The following is a 23,659-nucleotide window of genomic DNA, read 5'->3' as shown; positions in this document are numbered from 1 at the left end:
GTACATACATTGGGTGGCTAGCATGTACTTATGACTCCAGCCCTAGGATGATCAGATAGATGTCTCTTGCCTTCAGAGGTACTTGAATTCACACACACACACACACACACACACACACACACACACACACACACACACACTTAAAACTACATCTTAAAATAGTAAGCTTATTCCTTCTGGTTAAACTGCAGGAAAAAAGAAAATATATCAAGGCTGGAGAGATGGTTCAGCAGTTAAGAGCACTTGTTGCTTTTGCAGAAGACTAGAGTTCAATTTCCATGCGATGGCTCATAGTCATCAGCAACTCCAGTCCCAGGAGATCTGACAACCTCTTCTGACTTCCATGAGCATCAGGCTTGTATGTGGTACACACCCATCCATCCAGGCAAAACATCCACACACATAAATAAGTATTAAAAGAAGATATCAGTAGATGAGAAGATCTAGTGGGGGAAAAAAAAACAACAGAGTAGGGGTGCTGCACTGATGAAGCCATTGTAGAGGCTCCTGTAGATTGCAGCTGGGATTTTGGAGCATAGAATATGGGATAATGACATCCATTTTTGAGACAACCAATGTAGAGAAAGGTATAGATTACAAATTGAGGTTGGCAGATAAAAAAGCGTTATTCCAGGCTCATCAGTGAAAAGCTGAGGGTAAGTTGAGATCAATCTACAGGCACAAGCTAACAACAGAAACATGGACTCAACCCATTTTCCTCTTATTTTCAATACCATTTTTCTCTGTAGCACAAACCACTGAGGAATGGGAATGTAATTAACAATGTGCTGTGAGATAAGGGAATTCACCACAGTTAGGCAAGAAAAGCAAGAAATTATGTAAAAGCAGGGAGAGGAAAGCCCTTCCTTCTACAGGATGGAGGTATTTGATATTCAGCTCTCTGCCTTAAAGACTCTTGTAGCAATCCTGCAGAGAGCTGGGGTCACACGTGGCTCCAATTACTCCCTTTACCTGCATGGTTCTCATCCTATTTGGAAGTTGACTGAACCTTTACTCTTGTCTCTGGCCTCTCTAAATCATGTGGTGAAGATAAAGTAAGTCTTGAAAAGCTACCTCATCTTTAGCAGGTCCAAAATGGGGAGAAGCTTCAGGAATGTACCATAACATCCCACCCACATCCTTTCCCTTCTTTACTCAAACAAATCTGAAACAACAAAGGTTGAAAACTTTCCACTCTGCCTTATTATGACAGTACCGTGGGTACACAACCGGCTGGGGGTTTCAGTAGCCCGAGGGAGGTAGGGATGTGTCTGCTCCCAGCTCAGTCACTCCCACAATAAACAATCACTAAACAGCTTGCTGCCCTAGGCAACTGCTTGTCCAGCTTGGTCAGGCTCTGAGGCTAGGGTAGGAAGTGTTCTAAACCAGAATTCAGGCTCTGAGGCCAAGTAATGCTCGGGAGTCTAGCACACCTTTGAGGCCCTTGGGGGTTCCTTTAAAAGACCGCTTTTATCAGAATCATCCAATTAAGTTTACCCGGGATGACAGGGCTTGGGGAAGGGGAGTCAATGGAAGGAAGGTCAACTGAAGAAAGGAACGGTGGCACATTCATTGTAAATAAAGTTATTTTTCTTGCTTCAAAGATTCCCTTCTGTAGCTAGGGCAGGTGACATCTTAAAAACCCCAGCTCAAGACTAACACCACCAATGGGGGCAAAATGAAATGGCTTCTCCTCTTCAGCCATTAGGTCCCTCCCGGCCAGTGAAAAGAACAGGTGGGAGGGATTCAGGAACGAAGAGACGGCAAGCCGATCAGAAGGGTTTAAGAGGTGTCTTCTCAAGCTCACAAGCACAAATCGAGAACTGCAACAATTCCATCGGACTGTGGCAATTCCTCTGTATTGTTGAGGATGGGTGTCTCCGTGAGGAAGACAGAAAAAACGGGTGGGTTACACAGGGGAATTGGGAAGACTGTTTCAATGTTCAAAAGAAAATAACAAAAAAAAAAAAAAAAAATGGGCCTCAGCGGGTCTAAGTGTGGGGGAGAAACATCCCGACCGGCGCTCGCTTTCCATGAAGTCCCCACCCCCTCCTCTGGCTTCTCCATTTTCAGGCATCCTTCACCAGGAACCGGTCCTCTCTGCCTCCCGGCGGGGAGGCGTTCCCGGCTCGTGGAGACCCCGGGCATCCCGAGCAGCGGGTTGCCGGGCGTGTCCCCCACCCTTCCGCCCGCGCCTTTGGGGCTCAGCCTGGTCCAGGTTGCATTCCGGGCCCGGCGTGCCGGAGGCCAGCGGTGGGCGACGCCCGGCCCCGGCTTTGCGCTCCGCCCGCCGCTCGTGCGCTCCGGGGTCCCCGCGCCCGCGCCGCGCCGGCGCCTCTGCCGGCCGCCGGGGGTTATGAATGGGCGCAGCGGAAGCCCCGCCCCACCCGGACGTGACGCCCGGCCAATGGCAGCGCGGGCTGCGTGGATGGATGAGGTCAGCGCTGTCGTGTCGGGAATGGAATGTGTAAGTGTAACATTCAGAACCGGGTAACATTCGGCGACCGAACGCGGCGGTCGGCAGCGGTAGCGCGGGGCCTGCGAAGCGCCGCTCGGGGCCGGCACTGCCCGCGGGGGAGGACGCGCCGCCGCCGCCGCCCCGCGTCGCCTCGTGCAGCCGGCCGGGCCGCCGCGCGCCCGGGGAGCCGGCCCCGTGAGCGCAGGAGTAAACACCGGCGGAGTGTGGGAGCCGCTGCAGAAGGGAATAAAGAGACATGCAGGGATTTGTGAGGTTACGGCGCCCCAGCTGCAAGATGCACTAGCCGGCTGAAGCCGGGGCGGGTTGACTTGTTGGAACCGTAGTGCTCTGCACGGGAGTGTGGATGAGTTGAAGTTGCTTTCCCCGGGCTCGTTCTCCACGCCGCCGAGAGGAATCCGAGCGGCGAGGCAGGCACTTCGTCTTGCCATTGATTGGGTATCGGGAGCTTTTTCTTCACCGCTCTCTTTCTTTTCCTCCGTCTTGTTGCATGCAAGAAAATTACAGTCCGCTGCTCGCCCGCCCTGGGTGCGAGACCTTCTGCCCGGCTCTCTCCCGTGCATTGTGCAGCCCAAAGATGAAAGACCGAAGGGGAGAAAGTTAAAGAAATCGCCCACATGCGCTGGATCAGTCCACGGCTTGGGGAAAGGCATCCAGAGAAGGTGGGAGCGGAGAGTTTGAAGTCTTTACAGGCGGGAAGATGGCGGACTGGAGCTGAAAGTGTTGATTGGGAAACTTGGGTGATTCTTGTGTTTATTTACAATCCTCTTGACCCAGGCAGGACACATGCAGGCCAAAAAACGCTATTTCATCCTGCTCTCAGCTGGCTCTTGTCTCGCCCTTTTGTTTTATTTTGGAGGCGTGCAGTTTAGGGCATCGAGGAGCCACAGCCGGAGAGAAGAGCACAGTGGTCGGAATGGCTTGCACCAGCCCAGTCCGGATCATTTCTGGCCCCGCTTCCCGGACGCTCTGCGCCCCTTCTTTCCTTGGGATCAATTGGAAAACGAGGATTCCAGCGTGCACATTTCCCCCCGGCAGAAGCGAGACGCCAACTCGAGCATCTACAAAGGCAAGAAGTGCCGCATGGAGTCCTGCTTCGATTTCACCCTTTGCAAGAAAAACGGCTTCAAAGTCTACGTCTACCCGCAGCAGAAAGGGGAGAAAATCGCCGAAAGTTACCAAAACATTCTAGCGGCCATCGAGGGCTCCAGGTTCTACACCTCGGACCCCAGCCAGGCGTGCCTCTTTGTCCTGAGTCTGGATACTTTAGACAGAGACCAGTTATCACCTCAGTATGTGCACAATTTGAGATCCAAAGTGCAGAGTCTCCACTTGTGGAACAATGGTAGGAATCATTTAATTTTTAATTTATATTCTGGCACTTGGCCTGACTACACCGAGGACGTGGGGTTTGACATCGGCCAGGCGATGCTGGCCAAAGCCAGCATCAGTACTGAAAACTTCCGACCCAACTTTGATGTTTCTATTCCCCTCTTTTCTAAGGATCATCCCAGGACAGGAGGGGAGAGGGGTTTTTTGAAATTTAACACCATCCCTCCTCTCAGGAAGTACATGCTGGTCTTCAAGGGGAAGAGGTACCTGACAGGGATAGGGTCAGACACCAGGAATGCCTTATATCACGTCCATAACGGGGAGGACGTCTTGCTCCTCACCACTTGCAAACACGGCAAAGACTGGCAGAAGCACAAGGACTCTCGCTGTGACAGAGACAACACCGAGTACGAGAAGTAAGTAAGGGCAGCTGCCCGCCCTTCCCTGCGATGCTCTGCCCTGGGCCCTGGATGCCTGAGTCCAGGTGTGAGGTTGGGGGGGATGCCGGGTGGAGACGGAGAAGCCTTCAGATCTGTTGCTTCCTGTTTTGAGCCTGGGACCCAGCAGCTTCTCAGGCAAACTCGACTGCAGTCCAGTCAAGGCAGGCTATACTTTGAAAACCATTCAGGACCCGTGCGTGTGTCTTCCGTGCATTTTATGGGGTTCTGATCCAAGTTTGGAAACTGCGCTTCACTGATGGGGTGCGAGAGAGTGTTTGTGAGGTGTCTGGAGACCCGGAGAGACACTGATGCTATCCAAGTCCACAGACACTCGCCTCTATGATGTTTTTTTTTTTTTCATGAATATGGGTACCTGTTCTTAGTGGAGTTTTCCAGGCTTAAATTTTCATCCTTTTTCCTAAGCTTTAGATTCTTTCTAGCTGGAGGAATATTTAAATTTTAGCTACCCAACTTGTGACTGCTTCTTACTTCCTCCACAGCATTGATATTTATTAAAGGTAGAGTGTAAGTTGGTTAAGGCCTGTGGGTTTGAATGTATTCATCATTCATTCATTCATTCATTCATTCATTCATTCATTTGTATAAGCCCTGTCTTTCTTTGGAGAAACTTTAAAATCTGGGCCTCAGGCCCACTGTGGTAAACTACCCTTGCTAATTTAGATTTCCCTTTCTTCTTTGTCTTTATCTATTTGCATATAAATGTAGACTGTTACTCTTTGAATGGGCTCGAGATGCCTCCTTAGCCTCTGAGGAGGGGAGAGTTTTGTCTAGTTGCTAAGTAACTGAGTTGGTTACTTTGTAGCCCCTTTCAGTCTTCCTTTTCCTTGTCTTTAACAGTAGCTGACACACAGGATTTCAGGTCAAAGTTAGAATCCACAAATCTGCTTTAAACCCAGGCTAGCAGGTCAGTTTCCTGATAGCTGAGGTCAGTGCCCCAGACTCCTACTTGTGTCTGGCTGGGAAAGAGTTAGTGAGCTCCTATGGTGCATTTCCACTTTACGCCAGTTAAAAAACCTGAGCAGCCTTGTGCTTCCCAGGGAAGGAAGGGGAAACCTCTCAGCTGAGTGTACAAGAGGAACTGGCAGAGGTTGGCCGATTGTGCAATTGATTCATGAAATGCAGAATAGGGGAAATGCTTCCCAAACCTGATTGGATCTGGAAGGGGTAGGGTGGGAAAGGGGCCCTGAAATGAAAGGTTTGATTGTTGTCCACGGATTCCCTCTCTCTCTCTCTCTCTCTCTCTGGTCTTCGTGGGAGTGATTGCAAGGGAAATTAAAGCCCTCCCAGACTTGATCATAGAGAATGAGGGTGGGAGGAAGTATCAAGTACTTGGATTCTGCTTCTGAACCCCTAGGACCCTTTCCATTTCAAGCGTAGGAAAAGCCTGCGGCTAGGATCAATTATGAATCTATATTTTCCTCTTACGCAGGGAAGTTATGTGTGAATATTGAGTGTTGTTTTAACGGAGTGAAATTTTTTTTTCCTCACAAAATACTCTTAAACTATGGTCAGAAATAAACTGCTTTGTTTAAAGGACATCTACTTTGATATATTCTTGGGGGTGCTTATAAGAAAGCAGTGCCTTCTAGGAATTTCTTTGGCTGGTGTGTGGTACAGTAACATGGCAAGATGGGCTTGATCTTTTCATGTCTTCTGAAGGACTCTCACCACATTTTATAGAAAGACCACGATGTTCTTCGTTCTGGAAGAGCAGAACAGAGGAGCTTGCACCTTAGGAAACTTGACCTGCATTTGGGAAGTATCCTGAGTCCTGACCTCCAGTCATTTCTTCGTGGTGGTCGTTTCCCCACAGTAAATATCAATTCTTTTACATTTTCTGTGGAAAGCTTGCTTTCGCTTTCTAGAGAGCAGGGATGAAGAAAGGTGTGGCTGACCTGGCTTCCTTGCAACTTTGTTTTGCTAGTTGAATGTAATTAATTTTTCACCTCTCTGTGACTGGGCCAAAAAATCTGACAGAGTCTTCCACCTTTTCTTGATTTATGTTTAAAGACCACCAGGGTCAGGGTCTTGGGATCATACCTCTTTGGAAATGTGGCATTTAGAAAGAAAGCCAGTTTGCTTTTTCTCCTGAACAGGGTTTTCCTTGGGTTTATGTTCCCTTTTACACTCCTTCCAGCCCTAACTTCACTTAATAGGATGTGTTAGTAGTGCAGAATACTTGCATTCACCAGCCCGGAATTCCTAAAGTTTTAACTCTTACCCGTCTTGGATTATCAGAATTGTTACTTGCAGATATTATCGAGTTTTGCTTTTGACTTTGAGATACACAGGGATAAACCCAGAATGCAGAAATCTGGAAGCAACGTGTGGCATAGTAGATAGACCTATGCTACAGTCTGAAATAAGAGTAACTGATGTGCTCCTTCGGTAGGGGGGCGGGGGGGGGGGGGGCATGCAAAACCCCCCAGCCGCACTGAGGCTAACCACACCAGGCCTTTGAAGAGGAGGAGATACTGAAGTCAGGTCTGTGGAAGTGGTCCTTGAAGGTTTGGCTTTTTACCTGGACTCAATCAATCTCTTGAGTTGATTTCTACCCGGGGTTTAAGCTGTTTCCAGGATGCTCCAGACATTCGCTTGGTAACAAGCCATAAAGACGGGATCAATTTTCAACTACTTCTCTTCTTCATTAGCAAGTGCCTATGAAAAGGTTTCAACTTAATTTGCTTCTGCAAGCAACCTCATCCAAGTTTGCTTTGGACACCGGATCTGATAATTAGATTGGAAATTTATGGCACCTTGGTCATGATAGGCTAGTAGAACATAAGCAGATGCTTCAACTCCAAAAATAGTTGCTTTTAGTGATGGTATGTGATGCTGTAGGTTTAAAGTCAGATGGTTGAGGATTCCTGTCCCACTTGTGATTTTGTGAAAAATCACACATTGATCACATCAGCACAGACCAGCTCCATCGAGTGAATGGGAATATTTTTGTGCTAGAGAAAAAAAAAATTAGTTCCTGTAAACTTTGATCTAGCTTTCCAAGATTATGCTAAACATCCATTTTGTTTTGTTTTGTTTTTTGAGACAGGGTTTCTCTGTGTAGCTTTGTGCCTTTCCTGGAACTCACTTGGTAGCCCAGGCTGGCCTTGAACTCACAGAGATCCACCTGGCTCTGCCTCCCAAGTGCTGGGATTAAAGGCCTAATTTTACCAGTTACAGTTCTTTTTAGTTTTTTGAGACAAGGTTTCTCTGTGTTGCCCCAGCTGTCCTGGAACTTGCTCTGTAGACCAGGCTGGGATCCCCTTGAACTCAGGGATCCACTGTCTCTGCTTCCCAAGGGATGGGATTAGTACAAGCATCACCACACCCGGCTTTCAGTTGTGTATCCTAACAGGTGTAAGTGAAGTAAGGAGTAAGTCTCTGCTGGAATTTGGTGATCTGGAGTGAGGCCTTGGAGAAATGCTCTCCATTCTAATCCTTTGGGGCTTCTCAGGCATCCTTGCTATGTCTTTGGATGAAGGTCACAGTTCAGATCCCTTTGAAGGTCATTATTGGGGAACTTCAAGTTTGGCAGAAGGAAGAGAAGGTAATGAGAGGTGGCATCTATTCCCCCTGATTGTTTTCAAGCAGCTTTGCTGAGAACAGTCAAAAGACTGTGCAGATCTTTGGACCCTTTTCTGTGTTCACTTAATACTTAAATACTGGTATTTAAAAAACAAAAATATTTCTTTAGTGCATGTGGTACACACACACACACACACACACACACACACACACACACACACACACACACACACGTGTGGAGGTCAGAGGCAACTTTCAGCCAGTCTTCTTCTTTTGGTGAGCTCTGGGAATCCGAATGCACATCCTTAGGCTTGGAGACAATTGCCCTTCCCTACCAAGTCACCTCATCAGCCCCAGCTAGGTCATGTTTAAGGTAGGTGATCAGTTAGCTTCTAGCACTCTCCTTTCTTAGGAATAGAAGGATGGCGAATTTTGGGGACCAGTCAGAACTCTGATGACTATTAGGAGTAGTTCTAGAATGGCCTTTGGGAGTTTTCATTGGTCAGCACAGCACTCTTCCATTTCTAATTGCAAACACTTTGGAAACTCTCAGCCCTCAGGACATCCACGTTGGTGCTGGTGGTTGGTATTTCTGTAACTTGATGAAAACTTTCCAAGGGTCACTGGAAGGTGACGAAAAAAAAACCCCCAAAACAAAAAAACAATGCATATACAGTTTGTCCTGTAGCTTAAAGGGCTGATGGAACTCTTTACAAGGACATGCTCAGAGTCTTGCTGTGGGGTTCCTATTTTCTTTTCATTGTTAATTACGGTGCTTGTGTCCCAGAAAGTGCTTAGCTTAGCTAGTTCTTCTTTTTAATGTTTTATTTTATTTTATTGAGACTTTCTGTTTGGCCTTCAGAATTTAGGGAACAGATCAAATTGACCAAACAAGCTGATTTCAGATAACACTGCAGAGGAAGGAAGATGTGCTTCAGACAAGTCATAACCCAAAAGGGCTCTTCTCTCTCTTTCCTCCATTGTCCTCAAGTGGCTTGACAGACACTTGGAGCAAGTTCCTAATGAGCCAGGCCTAACTTTTCGCCACGTGTGTCTTCCTCCTCCCAAGTGAAAGGCGGGAACTGTGAGTCACAGACTTCAGATGTAAAATTTGAGCACCTTTCTCTTCCCCACAGCTGTGTGATGGTACAAAAGTGTTTCCAAAATAAACCACAGATTAGGAATAAAACAGTAGTCCTGTGCCAAGCTAGGAAGTCCACAAGTATGTGCTGACAGTGAAGCTATGCCCCCACCCCCCAAGTTCCCTTCCCTCTCTGAACCCGCTTTCTGCAGAGACCATCTGAAAGCCTGTTTCACAAGGAATTAAGGTTGGGGAGTGTTATCACTACCTGGAGGGATATATTTGCACTTTATTTGAGTCCAGAGTAAGAAGTGTTGAATGGTGTCTGTTACCTGAGCTATGGGCCTAAAGATTTTACTATAATTAATGACAGGCTGCTAAGATGCGGCCATGTCTGAGTGGAGACCACCATTCATCCTCCTGACACCAGTTCGGTGGTACAGAATTGGCAAAAGGACACACCATACCCTCAGGTGGTCATGGTTTACGTCATATCCTGGAGAATCTACTGTCACAGAACAGGGTTCTAGAAAACTCAGTGACATTGTATCAATGCCATGCCAAAGGTTTTGGTGGGGTAAGGCCCGGCCGCCTTGCTCACAGCCACCTCGCCACGTATCTTGTTAGTGCATCATACCAGCGTGTAAGCTGAAGCCAAAGGTGCTGAGGGATCTTGTCCAAGGCTTCTCAGCTTGTAAGTGGCAGAACTTGGGCTGTAGCCCAGGCTTGCTGGCTCCCAGTTCTCTGTCTCCTCGCCATGGCCTGCTACTGTTTCCGGACATTCGTCAGGGCAGTGTTTGAGGTCAGGCGATATGGTCATTGGATTCTGCCGTCTTCAGACGTAAACACGGGAACACCTCTTCTATCGAGTGTAATAACTGTTTTCACTTAAGATCTCTTCTACATCAGTCAGATTCAAACTTTACTACCCTCCTTCCAAACTGGAAGAATGCCTATTACTTGACTTTACCTTCCTTAGCTCATGGAAACCTTTTCAGCAAGTAAATTGTGTATTCATTTCTCACATTAGAATGTGGGTGAAGAGGGGAGGCAAGCAAGCTTGGTATTACATCTGATGAACTAATGATCTTGTAACCAGGGGCTTTAGATCCCGAGCTACATACTTTCAAGTCCTTCAAAACGTTAGTACCCTGGAGAGTAAAATATCCACCCATTAGTTAGCAAGTGAGTCGGGTGTGTATATATCAGATGTTTCTCTTATTGCTTTGCGCATGTTTCTCAAGGTGTGGATTAGCTTGCACGTGTGGGAAAAGGACCTCGGTTCTGACATTTCAGCTTTGAACTCCTTGAAGGGAAGATTCATGAGCATTGCAATCTGGCCTGCATGGATTCCACTTTTCAGTCTGCGTTAGACTCTTCAAAGTGACCTTTGCTTTCACTGAAAAGTCCGCTTTCAGTAATTATAAATAGACCCCCTGGGATGGGGACTAGAATGATAGTTGCCCCAGGTAGATGTGTGATCCAATAATACAGAAAGACTCACTAGGAGGTTCTACTTCTAGACATGAGACACCAGTTGCTCTCAGGGCCCAGAACAGTGATTCTCAGCCTATGGGTCTCGACCCCTTTGGGGGGGGTCGAACAACCTTTTCGCAGGGGTCACCTAAGACCATCAGAAAACACAGGTATTTACATTACGATTCATAATGATAGCAACAAAAATCATTTTATGGTTGGGGGATCACCACAGCATGAGGAACTGTATTAAAGGGTCACAGCATTAGGAAGGTTGAGAACCAGTGCTCTAGAAAGAACCAGTGCTGCTGGCTGGGGTGTAGCTCAGGAGTAGAGCTTGGTGGTTTAGATCATGCTTAACAATCTCAGGCACACATAATTCAGGTTAAAAAAAAAATTTTTTTTTAAAGTAACACAAGTGGCGCTGTGGCTCAGTGAGCGTGAGGAATGAGTCTGGATGACTAGTACCCATGTCAAAAGCCAGGTATGCGTGGTTATAATTTCAGCACTGGGGAGCTGGAGACCAGAGGATTCTTTGTGTTTACTGGTCACCCAGTCTAGTATAATTGGTGAGTTTTAGGGTCAGGAAATATGGCGGAGTGATTGAACAAGGCACCCCATAATGACATAATGACACTGACTTCTGTCCTCCAGAAGTCCTGTCCCCACTGCCGCCGCACACGTGGCCAGACACATGAGCACACGTGTTATGAAAGTTGTATACCAGCTTTTGTGAGGAGTGGGCAAGGTACAGACTACAGCAAAGCGACATTGTGTTTCATTTCTTACCCCATTATGAGAGCTAGGCCATGTTCAAGTGTGACTCAACCACCCGACTTGATATTGGTGCTGTTTTATCTCTGCAGATCCTGACACTCTGTCCAGCTATGTGAATTGTTTAGTCAGTGGTAAATAAATCTTAACTTCATTGTTTGCCCAAGCTGCCCACGTGCTGCTGAAGCTGGAGCTACTACTGCCTTGGTAAGCAGCGCAGCTCCCAGCCTTCTGTAGGCTGCTCTCTCTGCTTCGGAAAGTTGAAGTCAGAACTAAGAGTACTTTTGGACTTTTCCCCTTAACACTATTTACGACCATTTTACTGTCCTACATCAGGGATTTTGAAAGTGAGATTTTTGAAAGCACTTTTCCCCCCCATTAATTCATAGCTGTATCATAATTTAACCATTTATATTTTCTTAGTTTGGAGGATGAATTTCAGTAGAGTGCCAGCTTCTTGACCAAGGAAGGTCTCTTTTTCAAAAACACGACAGAGGACTCCTGTGCCCATCCCCCACCCCTCACCCCTCTAGGGCGGTAGGTGTTTTTAAGGTGAGGGTGAGCACCCAGTTAGGGAAGTAGCCATCATTAAATGACAGCTTAGATAAACATTGTAGGTGGTAATTGGTCCTGCAGGGGGTCTTTGAAGCTCCAGGCTCCGTTTCCTTTGAAGTTTTGTTTTGGCTCCAGCCAAAAACCTCTCTGGTCTCTTTACAGTGTTGGCAGCACTAGACTTCTCTCGCCAAAGCAATGCCTGCTTTCTGGGGAATCTCAGGGTCTGTTGACCCTACTTGGGGGAGATGTCTTTCTTCTAACATCTTGTATCAGTCGAGGCCTTTGCTTCTATTTTCCCTTTGATTGCAGACCCCATGATCCATGGGAAGTGAATTTGGACAGGTTCTTCACCCCTGGACCCCCAAATAAGGAATTCTTGTCTTTTTTTTCAGAGCTGAGGACTGAACCCAGGACCTTGCGCTTGCTAGGCAAGCGCTCTACTACTGAACTGAATCCCCAACCCCCAAATAAGGAATTCTTAAACCTAAGTTCCTTGTTCTAAGTGTCTTTAAAACCAGGAGAGAGCGCGCGCGCGCACACACACACACACACACACACACACACACACACCAAGAGTCAACAGTTTCTGTCCTTATTTTCAAGCCTTCTTTATTGTTTGGTAATGTAACTCCTTTGGATAGCACTGAGAGGTTTGAAGCAGTACAGACTTCCGTTTTCCTTTGTACCTTTTTGTCTTACATGAAGCCGTAGAAAGCAGAACCTGGGATTCTGAGCCAGGGAATCACTGACTCACAAGGATTCCGGGACTAGGTTTTTAACCTCTCAGCCTTAGTTTTTGTATCTGGAAACAGAGATTAGATTACTAGCTTTACAGGGTCATGAAGAGGATCAAAAGAGGTGGAGTGTATGTGAATGTACCTTGTAAATGCTAATATGCTCTCTAGGGTGGTGGTGTTATTAAAACCATCTTCCCGTCATGGTCTAGGCAACTATATAGTGTCTCAGTTAGATTCATAACTTGGCTCTTTTTTAACTGTGCCCCTGAAATAACTCTGCTTATTTCTTCCCTGAAACTGAATTCCCAGGGAATTGGGCTTAGGTGCTCTGGTGCTTAATCATTGCTCTGTGGGATGTAGAAGATCTGTGTGGGGTCTTCAGGTTGGAGGTGGCAGGTGGCAGGGGAAGAGGGTGGCCTCTGAGGTAGTCCTGCATTCCCTTGACCCCATGTCCTTTGCGACCCCTTCCTTGAGAATGAGGGTTATATCCCTTTTGCGTCTGCCATTACCAGCTGAGGGTGACATGTGGGGCGCCACCTTGTATGAATGCGACTGAGCCACTTAGCAGTCTCCTTGAGCTGGCTCAGCAGGTTCTTAGACTGCAGTGACAGACACAGAATCTCTCAGGCCACCTTAAGTCACAGGATTTGTTGTAAGGGGACATGAGACAGAAACTGAACCGAAACCGCTCTGCTAAGTTCTTGGGATACAATAGTATATGTGGACAGGGTGCTTTGTTTCTGCTCCGGCCGGCCTTTCTGTTTCCCTGTGTTTGCCAACTATCACTGGTAAGTCTTTGCTCAAAGCTGTTTGTTGTCCAGGTCTGGCAGGAAACCAAGTCTGGTTGACTTTTCCAGTGATTGTTGGTGTGGTGGAGACCTGATCAGTGGAGGGATCGAACCATCACATTGCCATTCTTGACTTAACAGTCTCTACCTTTTTGCAGATGGACTGGTTTTTTTGTTTTTGTTTTGGGCAAAGATTATTTGAAGAATAAATGATTGCAAAAGGTGATTATAAATGGACCCCCTGGGATGAGGACTGGAGTGATAGTTGCCCTCCACACATAGTAGATGTGTGTGTGTGTGTGATCCAATAATATATAAAGACCCACTGGGGAGATGCTGCTTCTGGGACACAGGGCACCAGTTGCTCTCAGGGCCTTGGGCTCTGGAACAGGTGGACATCCTTTTGCAAAGCACATCTTGAAGCCGTTTCCTGGAACAGGGGATTGTGGTTAGGGGAAGTTAGCTGTGGCAGGTACTGTTGAAGCCATATCCTGTTGGCACTTCTCTGTCTGAACCCAGTTGATGGCAGCAGCCACTGATATTTATGGAGATTCTTCTGTGTGCTGGTAATTGGGTTGCATCTTCTTATCTTTCTGAGCACTTTGCAGCAAAGTACCATTTGCTCAAATGAAGAAACAGAGGCAGAGGCTCTTTAAATTGACCTACATAAGAGCACACGGACTGTAGAAATGGAGGTGTTCCGACCTTCAAGCCTGTGCTCTCAGCTAGTACCTTAGTACTTTGAATAGTCCTCTTTGCCAGCAACTCTTACCAGTTGTCGCAGGTTTGACTGATGGGCGGAACACCACTGGGGTTTTCACCTAGGATTGATTTCATCAAGTTTAGAGAGAGAATTCTAACCGTTTTGGCCGTCTGATTTCCCAGCCATGGTAGCTTGGAAGCAGTAAATTTCAAGACAAGAGTTGGATTCTCGCAATAGCTCTGGGAAGATGGGACAGCGGACAAGACAAACGTCAGAAAGTAGGCCCAGGGGTTGGAACGCTCGGAAGCAGTTGCCTGGCGCTTTGTGAACAGCTGGCCCAGGGCTCAAGAGTGTGCCCTCGGCACTGCCCAGCAGTGGCTGTGCCTCTGAGTCCTGGGTAGTAAGTACCTTGCTGCTCACCCAGTAGAGCTTTGGTAAATATTTGATAAGCTACAGTGTGGTTCAGTGTTGACTCCGAGGCATCATTTGCGCGTACTCTTCTTCAATAAAGTGGAAAAAAAAACAGCCCACTTCTACTACTTAACGTATGGGTGATAGAAAAATATTTGGCTGCTCTTAAGAAGATGCTGTCCTTTTGAAAACTTGTCCATCAAGCTAACCTTAGCACCTTGTCTGCCCAAGGTGGGCATGAGGGATTGAGATGTAGAGAAAAGAGGTACCCAGGAGGGGAGGAGGAGACCTCTAGTCTGTTTTCCTAGAGTTGTCCTTGGTAGGCATGTCGAGGTGCATGACACCCAGACTCTTAGAGATGAAAACTGGTGGGTGGAAGGGGTAGAATGGATTCCATCACATATCCGGTGAACATTCCAGCACCCCGAGAGCTCATGAAATCATCATCAGTGCAGTGTTGCTGTTGTAAAATATGATCACAGCACTACCCTGCCTGAACATGCCCCGGGGCTTCTCATTGGTAGCTGACACGATATGGCTGCTGGTCCAGCTGGGCCTGCTTTCTCAACTTCATCCCATCTTCAAGTGAAAACCACACCTCCTCTTCCTACTTCCTTTTCCAACAGCTTTCTGGAAAGCTGCCACCCCGCTCTTTCTCAATTCTAGAGTCACTTCCTGGACCCCTGGTCTGTGCTTTCTTAGAACATTTCATAGGTACTGTAGTTTTGGATTTCTGTTTATTTCACTATTTGTTTCTCTCTTTGTAGTAAATTACGTGTATGCTGAAGGCAGGAGTCATGAATTCATTCATTAATGATTAAAAAATCAAACTTTTAATTCGATTTAGTTTATTTTAATCAATATACACAAAACACACTTTCCTGCCTATCATATGCATGCACTAGATATTTAGCAGTGACACGCAGCCTGCCCCGCTGATGTCATGCAAATGGTATCACATGTTAGAAGATGCCAGGTTCTTGGAAGAAAAGCAAGATCTTGCAAAGTACACTGGCCCCACGGTGTGGTTGTCTACTAGGATCTCCTTGGAACGTCTGAGAACAGGCCTTGGCTCCAGCCGTACAATGGGCCAGCCTCTCTAGGGATGAAGTTCCAGGTTTCTGAAAAGTTCAGCCAGTGTTTTGGAAGCCCAAAAGAGAGGGTAAGACTAAGAGATGGTTTTGCGGTTTTTAAATATGGAGGGGAGAAAGCTTCCTTGGGAACGTGGCTAGGGACTTTTCTCACTGTAGTTTTGGGAAGCCCGTGTGGAGGTTCGAGGACAACCTCAGGTCCTGTCTGCTTTGTCCCAGGCAGTGTGTCTCGTCACTGCTTGTTGCCGTGGACCTCAGGCTAGCTGGCTCTGGAGCTTCCAGCGGTTCTTCCGTCTCTACCCCTGTCTCACCACAGGATAACTGGTATTAGAGACATCTGTTACTGTGTCTGTCTTTTTTATTTGTGTTCTGGAGATATGAACGTAAGTCCTCATGCTTGTATGACAGACCCTTTACCTGCCTAGCCATCTCCCCAGCCCGAGTCGTATCAACTAAAATAGGTTATTTTTGTTGAACCACCTGGAATGTTGCCACTATTGACCATAGATTGAAAGTATGAGGTCTGTTAGGTCTCACTCCCTTCGATGTATAAAATAGACTTTCCAGTCTCTCCTCCCAAGTTCATCTTGTTCTTTCGCTGGTTTTGTTTTCAAATGGGAAATTTCTTCCAGTATTTTTTGAGAGATACTTTCTCCTTTTCCCTTTTTGAAAACAGCTGTTGTGTTGATGTGAAAATTAGCAAAACCGAGTTCAAAGGAACCAAGAGGGTTTGCTGCATACAAACCCAAGGACTAAATAAAAAATTATCAGAGTCCCCTTTATCGTCTAATTTTAATGTCTCCAGATGCTAGGAGTCCCCACCTTTAATTTTTTCAAATAAACTTTTATTATAAAAAACTTACAGGGCTGGAGAGATGTCTCAGAGGTTAAGAGCACTGGCTGCTCTTCCAGAGGACCTGAGTTCATTCCCAGCAACCACATGGTGGCTCACAACCATCTGTAATGAGATCTGGCGCCCTCTTCTGGCATGCAGGCCGAACACTGTATACATAATAAATAAATAAATCTTTAAAAAAAAAAAAAAACTTACAAATAGATAAAAACATCATACACCCAAATTAGCTAGACCCAAAGTCTGTACAACTTATGAACTTACATACAGTTAGAAATGGCGTTCGAAATGGAAGCTGTGAAGTTTCACATTAAATTTGACCCTTTCAGTATCAGATATGTTTTATGTAGTTATCCATCCCACAAGCTAAACAGTCCATGCAGAATTATAACTAGAAAGAGAAGCAACTGTCTGTCCTCTGGCCTAACTTGCGTCCATCACCTCATTCAGGCCTTCTCATCTCCTTGGTTCAGCCTTCCTTGCTCCTGCTCCTTCATGTCATACTGGACCCCTATGTACATTTGTGTACATTTGTTTACCTATGGACCTATTTGACTGGCTACATTCCACATGTGAGAGAACAGGCAGTTTATTTCTTTCTGAGATTTCCTCCGTCCCCCAAAGTGTGGTTGATTTTTTTTTTTTGTCCCCTTTCATCTAAGCTCTGTTAACTGGTACTTGAAGCATCGCTGCTGAGCACATAGTAACAAAGTGCTTAATAAAGCTATCAGGCTTCTAATGAATTCATGTGGAGATTTTTCATTCAATTAAAGAGCAAGGGAAGGGGGTGACAGGAAGGTGTACTGTTATTTCTCCTGCTGGCGGCTTCCATTTCCTGCGTTTCGACTCTGCCATGGCTCACGAGGATCCAGGCGAGGCGTGTTGTATGGCAGTGCTCAGGGTGTCTGGCTTGGATGATGCACTGCAGTGCATTTACTCAAATTCTTAGTAGGTCTTAAACATTGACTTGTATTTGGTGATGATCATATGACACTTGATTAAGTATGAATTATATTTTATGTTCTTCTAAAGGTTGCTAATGCTGTTTTCCAAAATTATGGCTAACTCTGTATATCTGAAGTAATCGGAAAATCCAATCAGAGGGAAATCTGACACTAAAATGATTTTGCTTGGCTGAGAGGCAGTGTGTGTGTGTGTGTGTGTGTGTGTGTGTGTGTGTGTGTGTGTGTGAAAACACCATTTCTTATATGCTACAGGCGCCTTTAAAATTCACCTTACAAAGGTTACCTTTAAACAGGATGTTTTATGATGACTGCACTTTTAAGTATGGTGCAGTGTAGCAAACCTTTAAATATTGAGCAGTGGTCTTTATTGATTCAAAGAGTAGAAATGTGCAAATTTTTTTATATATGGGTTGTAGAGTTACAGTACATTTTTTTTAAAATGAGCAGTAGTTTATGTTAAGATAAAATTTAACTACCCCAACGTTTAGTACAGGTAAAAGATTCCAGTAGTATTTTAGTGAATTTATTTTATGTGTTGCCATGTCTAAGGAGAAACTCAAGTAAGGATAATAGAGGGCAGAAAGGATTAAATGCCAAAATAAATGATAGGTTTCAGTAAAGATAAGTGAAGAAATCATTACCTGTAAGATAAAGAAGCAGAAGTCGAAGGGGAGGAGGAGGGAGGGGCTGATGTGAGGAGCGCTGTGATGGCGACGCGTGTCTTCAGATGGCTGTGTCTTTTCCTCGAGGGTTCTTGTGACTTCTCTGGTGACTGGGGGTGTCAGGTCTGCACATAGTATCTGTCTGTCTGCAAGCTGGAAGTGTGCCGGGGGGGTGGGGGAGGTGACACCTGGTGTTCGGCTTACTCTAAATAGTTGGGGTCAGACAGTCTCCTTTAGAGAGATGAACAGTAAGATCATGGAAGCCGTTGGGCATGGTTGAATCATGCCTCTAATCCCAGCACTCAGAGGGTAGAGGCAAAGAGGGTCTGAAGTTTAGGGCCAACCTAGGCTAAAAAGCCACAGCTACTAATCCACGCCCCCCCCCCCCCCAAAAAAAAAAAAGAAGCTCTTCATACCTTGTGAAAATCTTGAGTGGTGTAGGTGAGAAAATAGAGGACCAGGGAGGTTGGGTAGCTTGCTCAACATGTAGATAGTAACAGTACACTCATTTCTCAACTTGGAGCTCAGAGGCACATGGAGGTTACATATGCAAGTTCTGGAGACTGGTGATTTGAGTTACAGTGGGGTCTCTGTCACTATCTGTGAGACCTAGGGCAACTTCTCTGTGCATCTTCACTTTTAAAGTGGGTGTGGTAATAATTTTCACATCATAGGGTTGTTAGTGTGAGGGTTGAATGGGTAATGATACACGTCACATGCTTAGACCAGGCCTTGGTGTATAGTAAACACTCAGTAAGTAAGAAACCACAGTTCCTGCCATTATTCATCTGTCTCATTAAGACCACATTAGACTCATAATTTCAGACTTACCATTTGTGCGTGTTCATCATTGTTTTAATTTCATTTCTTTCATTTGAACTATCTGTTTACAGCTCGTTACAGTTGTAGTGTGCAATGTGATACAGTAGCTTGCCAGTCGTGGAGAAACTCCTGGTGGTTTGGCAAGTGCCCAGAATTCCAACCACCTGTTGTTGGAACTGTTGCCGAAATACGGAAGATTGTCATTTTCCAGCAGTGGTTCAGCCAAGAACTCCAATCATCAGTATGATATTGTGTCTTTAAAAAAATATATGTATTTTTTCTTTTATGGAAGTGTTTGGTTTCTCACTGTTTCTGTGATACTGATCAATGCATAGGCCTCCTTCCTGATTCTTGCAAAAACATCAAAACGTGATGGCAGATATGACTGTTAGATCCTGTGAGTTGACTCTCAACCTGTGTGGGGCTGAGAGGGTAAAACTCACTTTTTTTTTTTTTCTTCTCTCCAGCAATTCAAGTAGTCAAGCGAGAGATCCCATCATGCAGGGGTATTAGCAAAGCAGAAAGCCATAGAGGGGAATAGCTTGGCACTTCCAACAATTTGCATGCTTATTAGTGAGCAGCGACTCTTCCTTTAGGATGGCTTCAATCTGCAGCTGCAGGACCAAGCCCTCTGTGCTGTTTTCTGCATGTTATATTTAAGCAGCCTGCACCTGTCCTTGGCGATAAACTTGTAGCTGCAGCCAAGGTGAAGTCAGGGGGGAAATTCTAGACTGTGTTGTGAAGATCTGGGTGCTTTCAGACAGACTGGAACTGCAGTTTTCTTTCTCTCCCCGGAGACACAGCTGCGGTTACACACACACACACACACACACACACACACACACACACACACACACACACACAGTAAGAGTTGTGATCTGAGTCCTCCTTGAGTCCACATTATGGAAGTCTTGGCTGTCATTGGGGCAGCTGTATGCCTTGGAACCTGACCATATCCAAAAGGGGGAAAAAAGCCAGGTGGGAATAGAATTATATTCTTGTTATCAATTGGACACTCCTGGGCTATGTAGCTGGATATTCTGTGTGAGGAGTGACTGGCAGTGGTTCCCTAAACGTAAGGAAGGAAGTATCTTCCTGCTGTCACCCCACATTTGACACTGCTTGGGAATGGCAGGGTATGCGTTTTATATACAATGATAATTTGGGACCAGCATTTTGTAATAAGGACCATATAACCCAAGTCACTATCTTTCTCCCCCTGTATCTCTGAGAAAATCACAAGGCTGATGTTGGGTATCTCCCCCCCCCCCCCCCCCCCCCCCCCCCCGCCCCGCGCTATGTAGTGCTGACTGGCCTGGAACTCTCTAAAGACTAGACTGGCCTCTAATTCGTAGAGATCCACCTGCCTCTGTTTTTTAAGAGCTGAGATTAAAGATGTTAACTGCCAAGCCTGGCTGGGTGTTGTTCTACACTGAAAATAATCAAGAAAGATGTTCTAAGAAGCACTTCTTGTGTGGAGAGAGGGCTCTCCCTTTCTTTTCCTGTGGTCTCTCATATCTTTCTCTTCCCCCTGCCTTTTCCTCCTCCCCTCCTTCCTTCCCTGCTTCCCTCTCTCCTCTCTTTTGGTGTGTTTATATGTTTGTCTGGTGTATTTGGGGTATATGTGTGAGTGTATGGTTATGTGGGGTGTGCATGCTGCTACCCCTCGGTGCATTGGTCAGAATAGTACTGTCGGGTGTGTTCTATCAGTTTCTCCCTTATTCCTTTAAGACAGGGTATCTCAGTCAGGTGGTGGTGGCTCATGCCTTTAATCCCAGCACTCAGAAGGCAGGCAGATCTCTGTGAGTCCAAGGCCAGCCTCGTCTACAGAGTGAGAGCCAGGATAGCCAGAGCTATACAGTGAAACGCTATCTCAAAAAATAACAAAAACAAACCAAAAAGATGGTGTGTGTGTGTGTGTGTGTGTGTGTGTGTGTGTGTGTGTGTGTGTGTGTGTATCTGAATTCCAGGCTCACTGATTGGCTGGTCTGGCTAGCCAGTGAGTTCCTGGGATCCACTTGTCTTTGCCTCTCATTGCTGGGGTTACAGGCATGGGTCAGCATGCTCGTTTTTTGATATGGGTGCTATGGATTTGCAACTCAAATCATCTTCTTGCTTACATAGCAAGCATTATTAACCACTGAGCCATCTCCGAAGCCCTGTCCTGTGTTCCCGTATTGTCTTTTCAAAATAGAAAGTGCCTTTCTTCTAGTAAGCTGACTTATGGAGTCAAGTAGCAGTGTGATAAAAATACCATATCGTATTTCCCATGAACTCATTTAATTAGACGAGGTACAATAATTAGAATTGTTGACCTTGTCTCTAAAGGTAGAAAACACTCTTTTTGGAACTCCTAGGCATGATGGCCTGGGCACTTTATTAGTGTGCTCTATTCAGGACATGGCTTAAGAACTATCATTTGAAGCCTGTCATTTCGGGCCCCCTTGAGGGTGTAAAAATGGTCTAGTGATTTTGGAGATAGCAGAACACAAGTCAGCAGACCATTTGGCTCGCACTTCAGCCCAGGGCGTTCCTTGTTAATCACCACCTTCATCTAGCGAAGCTTCTATTAAGTATTTCTCTGTCCACATGGAGCAGGGGAGATGGTAATCTCAGAGGTAGGTTCCAGCTCGTAGGGACTTCTAAGTTTCCCCTCCTATAGTCTCCCAGCCTTCATAATTTTAGGGATGCAACAGGCATGCAGGCTTTATGGTTTCTCCTTATCATTAAGGCCTAGTGAATTCTGGAGTTTAGACTGTCAGTTAAGGGCTCACTCTTCCTTTGGGACCGTGAATCTCTCTGCTCTGAATTATAATTTTTTTAAAGTTTTTATCTCCCCAGACTCATGCACCTTCATGGTGGAAGTTGGCTCATTCTTCTCTGGATCCCAGAAGTCCCCTCCCAGTGTGTTAGTGTGCTTGATAAGTGTTTAGCCATGGTTATTACATTTGACTAGGAGTGTGTGTGTGTGTGTGTGTGTGTGTGTGTGTGTGTGTGTGTTGCTGAGGATTGAACCTGAGGCCTCCTAGATGAGTGCTCTACTACTGAACTAGATTTTACTTGTACTCATTTTTTTTTTTCAAATGTAAAAATTCCAGAACCAAAACAAAAGACAAGAATATATCCAGTTCTGGGCTTTAAAAACATGTACTTAAAGAGAGTTGGAGAAATGGATCAGCGGCTAAGAGCACTTGTTGCTCTTGCAGAGAACCTGGGTTCAATTCCCAGCACTTACATGGTGGCTCACAAGCATCTCTAACTCCAGGTCCAGAGAATGCGGTATCCTCTTTTGAACTCTGTTGGCACCAGACACACTATGTATGCATACAGGCAAAAAAAAAAAAAAAAAAAATATATATATATATATATATATACACACACACACACACACACACACACACACACACACACACACACATAAAATGTGTAGCTAGAGTTTTCCTGCCTGGCCCACAGTCAAGACAAATCTCTCTCACCCGCCAGTTCCACAGTCACTCAGACCCAACCCAATAAACACAGAGACTTATATTGCTTACAAACTGTATGGCCGTGGCAGGCTTCTTGCTAACTGTTCTTATATCTTAAATTAATCCATTTCCATAAATCTATACCTTGCCACATGGCTCGTGGCTTACCGGCATCTTCACATGTGGCTTGTCATGGTGGCGGCTGGCAGTGTCTCCCTGACTCAGCCTTCCACTTCCCAGCTCTATTCTCCTCCTTGTCCCGCCTATACTTCCTGCCTGGCCACGGGCCAATCAGTGATTTATTTATTGACCAATCAGCAACACGTTTGACATACAGACCATCCCACAGCAAAAATGAGTAAAACAGAGAGAGAGAGAAAGTAAATGGATGGGTTGGCTGAAGAGAAGGCTCAGTGGTTAAGAGCTCTGGCTGCCTTTCCAAAGAACCTAGGTTTGATTGCCAGCTCCCATAGGCAACTCATAGCTGTCTGTAACTGCTTTTTTGGGGGATCTGACATCCTTTTCTGGTCTCCACAGGCACCAGGCATGCATGTAGTAAACAGTGTACATTCAGGCAAAACAAACATGCACACACATTTTTTTAAAATAAAAAAAATATTTAATATATTTTTGGTCTATGTCTTTTCCAATTTGCAAGGAGGCCAGACCTCCCTGGCTCCTGGTGAAAAAATGTACTAAAGAGACGTTTTCCCCCACCATTTGCCCCAAATAGATTTTTATCACTAAGTTATTTGGATACTTTCTGCTCTGCTGTTTAAGCGGACCATAGCTTCCAGTGTCAGCACCATGAGAACAGGAATGGTGTTTATTTGTTTTTTGTTTGTTTCCCTGGTACTTAGCTATATAAAATCCCAAAGAAATAGTTGTTGAATGAGTATCTTTGGTCATGGTGACCTCTTAGTGAAGAAAGAAAGATTTTGGAGCTGATAAGTATAACTCAATATATATTTTTTTTGAATAAACAATCCAAGCGATGTTGAATAGAAAAAGTAAATTTAGAAGAGATTATTTTTCCTCCCATGAGGTTCAAGATAATAGGAGTAAAATTAGAGATTTATCAAAATGAGAAGATGATCTGATGATGATCTATCTGCAGGTTTAAAATAACTTTGGTCTTTGTTATTTTAGTGACAAGTAGAACTACTTCTGGCCCTCAGAATACTGTATTATAAAATGTGAACTGCACTGTGTTGTCTAAGATGGGCAATTCGTCTTTGGTCAGATGTAGCTGACAGTGCATCTGACTTCCTTTTGAGGATCATGCTGAGGGATGCTTGTCCTGTGCTTGCTTACTCTTTCTTTTCTTTCTTTCTTTCTTTCTTTCTTTCTTTCTTTCTTTCTTTCTTTCTTCCTTCCTTCCTTCCTTCCTTCCTTCCTTCCTTCCTTCCTTCCTTCCTTCCTTCCTTCCTTCCTTTCTTCCTTTCTTTCAATGTCAGCTTGACATAAGCTGGGATCATTT

General features: G+C 45.5%; 1 protein-coding gene across 1 annotated transcript in view; it reads left to right on the top strand.

Moving 5' to 3' along the window:
- Positions 1 to 2,641: 2,641 nt before the first annotated feature.
- Ext1 (exostosin glycosyltransferase 1) overlaps positions 2,642 to 23,659 on the top strand; it is a 287,921-nt gene continuing 266,903 nt past the window's right edge. Inside the window, exon 1 of the mRNA XM_052747806.1 lies at positions 2,642 to 4,224. Within this exon, the coding sequence (XP_052603766.1) occupies positions 3,263 to 4,224 (962 nt within the window). The 5' untranslated portion in view covers positions 2,642 to 3,262. The remainder of the gene's footprint in view (positions 4,225 to 23,659) is intronic.

The sequence above is a fragment of the Peromyscus californicus genome, unplaced genomic scaffold (assembly GCF_007827085.1).
Source record: "Peromyscus californicus insignis strain IS unplaced genomic scaffold, ASM782708v3 Scaffold_20__1_contigs__length_68692818, whole genome shotgun sequence".
Taxonomy (NCBI): domain Eukaryota; kingdom Metazoa; phylum Chordata; class Mammalia; order Rodentia; family Cricetidae; genus Peromyscus; species Peromyscus californicus.
Note: the sequence above shows the minus strand (reverse complement) of the source record. Positions and strands in the feature narration are given on the sequence as shown.